Source organism: Carya illinoinensis, chromosome 11, assembly GCF_018687715.1.
Source record: "Carya illinoinensis cultivar Pawnee chromosome 11, C.illinoinensisPawnee_v1, whole genome shotgun sequence".
In the NCBI taxonomy this organism is placed as follows: Eukaryota; Viridiplantae; Streptophyta; class Magnoliopsida; order Fagales; family Juglandaceae; genus Carya; species Carya illinoinensis.
Genome location: NC_056762.1, coordinates 11,767,917 through 11,777,695, shown reverse-complemented (window position 1 = coordinate 11,777,695; position 9,779 = coordinate 11,767,917). Strand labels below are relative to the sequence as shown.

Below are 9,779 nucleotides of genomic sequence, written 5' to 3'. Positions count from 1 at the left end.
AACCTTGACTGATACTCACCCTTGCCCATGGCTCGCCTTTTGCTACAAATCGTCCTTTTTCAGAACTGCTAGCCTTTTCAGCTCTTTATTATCACCCTAGGCTTACTCCAGATGTGACTTCTCTATGGAGTATGAGCCTCTATGTATGACACTTGTCAATTCTAAGCATCTCCTCATTATCCTAGAGAGTTCTTATGTCCATATCGGTCTCAACCTTAATCGATACTCACCCTTGCCCATAGCTCGTCTTTTGCTGCGAATTGTCCTTTTTCAGAACTGCAAGCCTTTTTAGCTCTCTGTTATCACCCTAGTATGATCAACACGGTTCTTGCTCCTTGGTTATCAGGTAAAAGGTCCTTTATCACCTAGTGCAAGATCATGTCAGCTACGACTTTCTACATAGTATCACTCGCCCTTCGGACTAGTTGCTTTTTGCATGACCTGCAGCCTCATCTCACATTGTGCCTTGCCCGTAAGAAGGGATCTCTTCCCTTGCTTCGGCAGCTGACCCTCACAATAGTTGCATTATATGTTGAATATGAATTTAAAATATTTAGATTTTACATGAAACTTGTATAAAGTAATCTACATCTTTTTGTTAGCAGACAATACAAGAATTAAGAAGATTACAAATCATGACGGAATGCAAAGAAAGTTTGGATCTAGTAATTGATTAGGGATGGGGTGGACGGGAATGCTTTAGATTAAACTACTAGAAGCGGCCCGTTTGGTATGTTGTGCAAAATAAAGTTTGCACTTTTCTGAATTTTAATAGCTTTTCAAGCACTAGTTTCACATACGATTCTGTTGATGTCAATAATTATGGGGCTTATCCTCCAATTTGAAACAAGTTGGTCATTTTGGACTGCTGTTATGACTTACAAGGGGTAGCCTTCCAGAACTAGGTGATCTATTCGCATTCCACTCTACATTTTTTGTTGCTATATATAAGAGCAGCTTTGGCTTATCCCATGCCCGGGTTGTCTGGATAGCTTTGTTTGGTCCACACATGAAGCAGACATTTATCGTCATGGCAAACCACTGCTAGTAGCTGTCTGTCCTCTCAAATGGCAACATCAAGGTTTAGTTTGAAGTATCCTTGAGAGGGCAGCATCCAATTTTCCTTTCTTGCATCACTTTGCTTCTTTGTGTTCCATGCTACTTTATGTTCCCTATAAGTCTTCTTTACTATATTGATTCATTCCAATTTACCTGGCATTCTTTGGTTGTGGGTGGCTTGGTTCCTTAACAACGATATCATGTCCATTGGCAATACCTACAAATAAAAGAAACTCATTAGCTTTGTTTGAGTGTGCATAGAGTATAGGTGGGGGGTTGAGGATTTCCTTGATCCACTATGTGATGGGATTAGAAGAAAACATGTGAATGTTGATAGGGAACTATGATTTCTTGCAATGAACTTGTGATAAATGAAATTCTAGGAACAAGTGCTCAAGGGTCTTCAGGGCAAAGCTACACATAGGACACAACTTTTTATCTTCAGGCTTACGAATTTGGCAATAGAGGTCTCAGTAGACCATGCCAATTTCCAATTAACAAATTTAATCTTTTAGGGATATGAGCTGCCCACAAAATATTCCAATCTTTAGGCTCTAGGGGATTGAAGTTTTGAAAGCAATATTTCTGGTCAAGATGGTATGCCGATGTGATGGATAAGTGTCCTCTCTAACTAGATGTCCATTTTAATTCATCTCTGGTAGTGACTTGGGGGAGAAATTTTTTAATATATTTCTTGTAGACTGATTGTTAAAAAACTATCTGGTCTTGGGGTTTTCCCATTGTCTTGGTTCTAAGAGAATGAGGCTCACTACTTTATCCTCGAGGTTTTGGATAGCTTCGTCATTCACTTGTAGGGGTTTGAAGTATTGGATTCCTGAGATCCAAGGGTCTTTCCATACTTTCAATGACTCTATACCATTTAGCTTTTTGGATTAGATCAATGCATCCTAATATGGTCCTCCATATCCATGATGCTCTTGTTGTTCTATGAGCATTAAGGAATGATTCTCCTTCCAAATACTTATGTCTTAAAGCCTGGACCCATAAAAGGTTTGGTTCATCTATTATTTTTCATTTCAGTTTCATAATATGAACCCCCTGTTAACATCATGCATTCTCTTGAGTTTGTGTCCCCCTATATCTTTCAGGAGGCAGATTGTGTCCAAAGACTTTTGAGTGAAGCTCCTCTTCTTTAGCATGAAATCAAGTTTGTATACATATGCAGTACAATTATATCAAAGTTTGGAGTAAAAAACTATAAATTACATGTCAATTAATAAGGATATTCACATTTGAGGTTTTCAAAACCTCATAAGTGAAGTATTGTAGGAAAATGATCTTAGTTTCTTGTATTAGCCTTCTCTACAAAAAGGCCTTTCCAATGCATCAATAAGATGGTAGGAAAAAGTAGCCTCATGCTATAAGTTTGAAAAATATTTTGCAACACAAATCTTAATTATGAAGATTTATTCCTACATTTTTTTAGATCCCTCAACAATCAAATAATTAAAGTTATTTACATATATTTTGTGCCATGTGAAATCAGATTAGTTCTCATTTGAATCTGCATCCTAGTTGTAGACTACTAGCTCCAACAAGATTGGTTTGTGCTTGAACCTGCTGATGATGGTAATTTTTTGTACAAATATCAGTGGTAGATAAAACAAGAACTCGTGTGGCATTTTCCACTCATCATGAATGGTTGGTTGAATGTTCTTCTTAGTCTTCAGAATAAATTTGTATTATTTTGACATGAGGCTGAGTATAGTCTCATCATATACAATGTGTTGGTTTTCTATTTCATTTTCTTTTCCATAGATTTATAATAGAATTTTATATGAAATATTTCTTCAATAAGAGTTTCTCCAATTTTTATCTTCGTGAATACATAAAAGTATAATTCTGGTTAATTGTGTAAGTCAGGAGATCACATCACTTTTAGGTGGATATCATAGTACAAGGAATTGGCAGCAAAAAGAGAAAAAAAGTAGAAATTTCAACAGCTTATGTTTTTACTTATTTTGATGTAAGAACAACTCAAAACTCAAATCCAATAGAATTGAATCCATATCAATTATGCTAATGCTAAAGTGTAATAGGATTACAACATGTTTATAGCATATTCTACATTCACACGTCTTTATTCTGATTTTGGTATGACTTCTAACTCTTGGCTAACATTCATTGCCGGTATCCTTGCATTGGTTCTGGTAGTATTTGTGGAGGCAAAGGGATTAGGAGGCATGGTCAAATTGTCCCATCCTTCCAACATTTGAACTGCAACTTTCATTGAAGGACGATTCATTGGATGCCACTGGATGCAACAGAGTCCTACAATTGCAAGTTTCTTCGCAATCTGAGCATCTCCATCATCTTCAATGAAGACTCGTAAGTCTTCTTTTTGTTCTAAAAAATTATAGATCCATTCTGGAAAATAAACTTGGCTAATGTTCTCTGTTGTAACCTCTATATTTTTCCTGCCTCCGACCATTTCTAGCAACAACATTCCGAAACTATAAACATCTACTTTATAAGTCACATTTCCAAAATTCCTAGAGAACACTTCTGATGCAATGTAACCCATGGTTCCTCTGGCTGTGGTCATTGATACTACACTTTGGTCTTTAGAGCACAACTTAGCAAGACCAAAATTAGAAATTTTTGGATTGAAGTTTTGGTCTAGCAAAATATTATGAGGTTTGATGTCAAAATGAAGAATTTGTTGGTCGCACCCTTGGTGAAGATACTCAATTCCTTTTGCAATACCAATGGCAATTTCTTGTAGCTTAACATCTGCCGAAGATATGAACTTGTCTAGAGAGTTATTTGATAAAAATTCATAAACCAAGGCTCTTCTAAATCCATCGGCACAAAAACCAACCAAGCGAACAACATTGACATGGTGAATTGTACCCATTGTTCCAACTTCATTTAAGAATTCCTCCCCATTTCCCTGGGAAATGTTCAGAATCTTTACCGCAACATAGATTTCATTGGAAAGCTTTCCTTTGAACACTGTTCCATAAGCTCCTTGGCCTATCTTATCAGCAAATTCATTTGTAATCCTTCTAATATCAGAATACGCATATCTTGTGGGCTTTAAGTTTCTATAATCGTCCAAAAACATTTCGATCTTTGCTTGATTTTCTCTCTCAACTTCATCATACCTATAGACACGGTAGTTTATTGCAAAGAACACGGCCATTCCCAACAAAAAGCAACCTATAATGGCAACTGCACGGTAAAGATAAACAATGATGGTCAAGAATTTCCACATATATATATATATATATATATATATATATATATATATATATCCAACAATCAAAATTGAAGAAGGCGGGGACTACTACTTACCAAGAATCACTAATTTTGTCGATGTGCGGCCTGTAAAAGATTTGAACGTCATTAATTAGCTTCTTAAGAGAACATATAATTGTTTTCACAAAATTTCTTTTCCCATGCTCGTTATTCAATCATTAGATCATGAGTTTCTACTAAGAATTTTAAAGCCTAGAATGAGATGGAGATACATACATAAAATTGACTGTGAGATATTTATAGTTGATGCAATGAATTTCTCAAACAGCATTAAAAGTTAAGTAAATTGTAGAATCAACTTTATATATATCAATATATGTGTCTAAATCTCTCTTCCATCCCCAAATTCATGGGATTAAAATTCCAATCATTATAATAAGTAATTAACTATAATCTTTCTAAACAAATTTTGGGTTGTTTGTTGGGCTTTCTTTCATATCTTTTGCTTCGATTTCCATTTAAGATCCATCCGTACAAGGTAATTCAATTAGAAATTGATTAACAAAACCCAAACTTCCATGGGGAGGGGCGACTCTAAAATAACTTCAAATTCTTTTCTATGTTTTTGTAAATACCAGAATTTTATATACCTTAAAGCTTAAAAATTGATACAGTATTAATATAAATAGTAGATTTTTTCTTATTGATCTCAAATTTGTCTAAAACAGTGCAAATCATTTAATTATTAAAATCTGAACTATTCGGTTCCTGGTAAAATCAAACCAAAAGGGTCAATACTTTCGGTTATTCAAGCCCAGAAGACTTGTAATTTCATCCACCGGCTGGATGAAAATTTCCCGTTATAAAATACTAACTGCCCCTGCCAAATCTTTTATTTATGAGTTTTGCTACATACAAGCGCAGTTACACACTAATCTGTGTATCAACACTGATTTATTCATATTTAAAATTTAAATTAACACTGTTATCAATAAAATCTATTTTTTAACCAATCACATCACATTGGTGTACAGATTAGTGCACAATTGTGCTTATAACTATACTTTTATTTTATTTTATTATAATTATTATTATTATTTTTTTTTTTTCTAATGGAAAGGCAACAATTTGATAATGCATACACAACGTTTGACGATGCAGAATGGAAAGACAATTATACCTTCAGGGTCGACGAAGCAATCAGCTATTGCTTCACCAGTGATAGTCTTAAACATTGTACAATTCTTGCCTTCCCGTTCACAGCCCCTGCAGTCTGGAGTGGACCAGTTCACGTCAAGAATGTTAGCGTCGCCCCTCAATGCACCTTCATTAACATGCGGAATATTATACATCTTTGTACAAGACGATATGGGCAACTCCATTAACGATTGGCGATCACCGAAATTCAAGGCGTAAACTTGGTGGGTAGGGTTACTCAGACAAGAGACCCTGCGGTGGTCATTTCTCTCATGATCTGTTTGAGAACAATTAAATAAGGCATAGCCATTGCCACGAGAGTAGGACTTAAATGATTGGAAATTTGGATGTTGGAAAGGCGAAGAAGATAGATTGAGTCTCCTAAGCTGATCTCTTGGGAAGCAGTGATTTGGGTCATAAAGCTGAATAACCTGAGTTGTATAGTTAATGTTCTTGACAAAGAGCTTCACTGAAATGGGCAGTTCGAGCTGTGTTTGTTTTGAATCAGTGCAGGAAAGAGTAAACCCAGGAAAGCTACAGATGTCAGGTTGTCTCGTGTGGTTAAGCAGCCGGAAAGGAAATCGGATGGCTGGGCCGTTGCCTCCACAACGTAATTCTTTACACACATTTTCACGTCCTACGTGTTGGTCCATCATCGTGAAAACCATGAACAGGAAGAAGGAACACAAGATCGCCATTTCTGATCCTCCCTGCTCTTCTACGACGAAATATCGACAAAAACTTTAAATAGAGAAGCAAAAAAAAAAAAAAAAGCCATCAATTATCAACTGCGTATGCCAGGAAATTGCTCGATTGTTGACTGTCAAAACATATTTTGGTTAAAAAAGCTTTGAAAAGAATCGTGCATTCAGAGCCAATCATTCAAGTCTTCTGGTAGAAAGCAACACGTCAGCTTTCAATAACAGAGAAATAAAGATTTATTATATTTTCTGGTACGTAGAGTACTGTCATTAAAAATATATAACATTTAAATTTTAAAATTTATTTTAAAATCATTTTATGTTTAAATATTTCATGAAGTGTAGTCTATACAACCGACTTAATAATAAAAAATTTTTAAAATAAATTCTTAAGCATTTTTAAACCAAAATAATAATTAAATTAAAAATATATAAAAATAAAGGCAGATGATCTCCACAATGTTTGTTCGGACATTTGGGGATGATGGGTAGCCACATCTAATGCCGGAGGTGGTAAGATCCAACCCTTGTCCTATAGATAGTGATGGTTGCATTGAATCTGGTAAGAATTGGAGCCGCCGAATCTGACCGAGATCGCGATTATTCTAACGTTGGATTCGATTGTTCAAATGCCGATCAATTTCTCAGTAGCTGTACCCTGTAGGTGATTGGTGGTGTTTGTCGATAATGATCGAATTAATTATTTTTGTTATTATCTTATAGTTACGGGTAAAATAATCTTTCTTAAGAATCATCTTTTATAATATTATATATATAATTATATATATATATATATAAATAGCCTTAAAGACTTTTAATAGAGTTGGCTAGATATAGAGTGATGTAATGTGATCGTGGTCTCGAGAGATCTTTTCCTTTTTTAAAAGATAGAGAGAGAGAGAAGAAGTGAGAGACGTGACTGAGTGGTAAGTCCCTTAAGCCGATATAGACGTGTCACGTGGATGCCTTGGCACCTAGCAGCCTCCTCCTTTTCCTTCTTTACCATACTGATAAACGCGGTTGCATTGAATCTTGCAAGTTTTGAAGCCGCTAAATCTGACCGAGATCGCGACTATTCTAATATTGGATTCAATTATTTAAAAGGAAAAAAATCTAATGGTAAGTATAGCTATATATTAATATATATATTAATTTAATATAATTAATTAAAAAATAAATTTTATTAAAAATAATATTAATTTAAATTTTAAATATAAATAAATAAATATTAATATATAAATTAATATTCGACTTTATTTATACATAACAAGAAAAAGAACTAGACAATACCACAAGTCATGACAACAACTTATACGAAGAATTATTTAACTTACTAATATTTCAGGCCATCTGCTCTGTTACAATCAATTTAAATTTAATCTCCACGGAACAGATGGTCCAAAGTATTAGTAAGTTGAGTAATTTTTCGTATTAGTTGTTGCCATGACTTGTGATGTTATGTTACAATCAGGTTGCACTTGATCTCTAATAATATATAACAATGAGAATCTCACACTAAAAAATAAATGCAAAAACCTCTATACTACAGTACTACAGGGCTCATACTTTATCCATAAAAAAAAATATGGCTCATAATTAAATTTCTGTAGTCATTACAATCCATGAACCCAAAACCCAATCTATCATTACAATCTTTGACATAGTTTTTGCTATTAAAAAAAACAAAAAAGAGCTATGGCACAAGATATTGTATTGCAAATAATTAAGGGATCCTCCCAATAGCACATTTCCCAATTAACAATATGGCACGAAACATAACAGCTTTTGCATGCAACTTATTAACAGTTAGCACAACCTGTGTTTCTGAGCTGTGTCAGAGTAGGTTCAAAATCTATCGGGTGTTTCAAACACATAACGGTATAAAACTTCAAATTTATATTTTCCATTATCACACATTGCCAAAACCCAATGCCAAGTTTTCATTCAATATTTGGCTGTCCAGCAAATGCTCATAAAACTGATAGTCCAAAAGATTCGATCAACCCCCCCCCCTTTTTTTTATCCATAAGAAACAAAACAGAGTTGTGTAGACAAGGATGTAAACCTGATCGCAATGTCCATCCACCAGATGAGGTGAAGACATTCCATGTGAGAGGTCATAAGTAGATAGTATATCCTTCAGTATGCTGCTTATCTTAAGCTCATATAGAGTTCTGATGGCTACAATTGAACCAGAAGAAATTTTTACAGTAACCCAATCAAACCCTGACAAACCAAAATGGAAAAGTCAGATCACCCTCGGAAAGCAGTTCTATGCAAAAAGATGGTAAAGAAGCAAGAGTATGTAAAGTAAACCTACATTATATATAGGGCGGGATATAGTGGTTCGGCAATTCAAGTCTGTAAGATGTATGACTTGATCAATCAATCTGTGCTTACAAAGTTCATCCAGCAACTCAGAAGAGTGACTCGCTCCATTATTTGAATCAAGCAGATAGCAACATATTCAACAAGCTGCAGATTTGAAATTAAAAATTAATAATAAGTTCGAAGATCAACAAAAGACTTTAAATAATAACAAACAGCAAAATCATTTAAAAGAAAAAAGAAAGACAACAAAAAACCTCTACACGATACATGTTAAGAATACAACTCTTGTATTTCCGTAACTTGATTTTTACATTGAGAATGGTCAAAATAAATAGATACAAGAACAAATCTAAGGTAACTAACTAAGTATGGTATGATTTATAATTACAAAGGTAACGGCTAAATTTCTAAAATCATGGTGTTAAATAAATGGAGGAGATCTTGGCTTGATTTATGGAAGTGATCTATCAATACGCCCCCTCAAGTTGGCTCATGGAGATTCGTAATGCCCAACTTGCTTAAAAAATGGTGGAAGAGATCATGGCCCAATGCTTTGGTGAAGATGTCATCAACTTGCTCATGAGAGCAGGTGTGAACAGCAGTAAGGAGTCCGGACCGAATTTTATCACGAACAAGATGACAATCAATTTCAATATGTTTAGTGCGTTCATGGAATACGGGATTGTGAGCAACGTGTAAGGCAGATTGATTGTCACAATAAAGGCTGATAGGCTCGGGATGAGAGATACCAAGATCAGTGAGGAGCTGTTTCAACCAAGTGAGTTCACAGGTGGTGACGGCCATGGCGCGATATTCAGCTTCAGCGGAGGACCGGGCCACGGTAGTCTATTTTTTTGTACGCTAAGAAACGGGACTAGAGCCAAGTTGAACAAAGTAGCTGGTGGTGGAGCGACGAGTGGTGGGGCAACTGGCCCAATCAGAATCAGTATAGGCAGTAACATGAAGAGTGTTGGAGGAGGGAAAGAAAATGCCTTGTCAGGGACTACCTTTGAGGTAGCGAAGAATTCGAGTGGCAGCCTGCATGTGAGGAGCACGAGGAGCGTGCATGAATTGACTGAGAATGTTCACTGCAAAAACAATATCAGGACGAGTAATAGTCAAGTATATGAGACGGCCAACAAGTCGACGATAGGGAGAAGGATCTGAAAGGAGAGAGCCGTTGTGATTGGTGAGCTTCAAGTTTTGTTCCATGGGAAAGGAAGCGGTCTGAGCACCGAGTTGTCCACTATTAGATAAGATTTCAAGAGC

At 35.5% G+C, this 9,779-nt stretch overlaps 1 protein-coding gene across 1 annotated transcript; it reads right to left on the bottom strand.

The window, feature by feature from the left end:
* Window positions 1–3,008: 3,008 nt before the first annotated feature.
* On the bottom strand, window positions 3,009–6,261 carry LOC122280562 (rust resistance kinase Lr10-like). The gene is made up of 3 exons (XM_043091517.1): window positions 5,462–6,261; window positions 4,378–4,407; window positions 3,009–4,254 (listed from the first exon to the last, which is right to left on the bottom strand). The coding sequence occupies exons 1-3, from the start codon at window positions 6,174–6,176 to the stop codon at window positions 3,161–3,163; spliced, it is 1,839 nt and encodes a 612-aa protein (XP_042947451.1). The 5' UTR covers window positions 6,177–6,261; the 3' UTR covers window positions 3,009–3,160.
* Window positions 6,262–9,779: the final 3,518 nt, after the last annotated feature.

Excerpts from the sequence above, each read along its gene's own strand:
- LOC122280562 (XM_043091517.1), bottom strand. The coding sequence starts at position 6,176 with ATGGCGATCTTGTGTTCCTTCTTCCTGTTCATGGTTTTCACGATGATG. Across the intron at positions 4,408-5,461 it reads TTGCTTCGTCGACCCTGAAG|GCCGCACATCGACAAAATTA; the intron begins GTATAATTGTCT and ends AATCTTTTACAG. Across the intron at positions 4,255-4,377 it reads GACAAAATTAGTGATTCTTG|TTGCCATTATAGGTTGCTTT; the intron begins GTAAGTAGTAGT and ends TTTACCGTGCAG.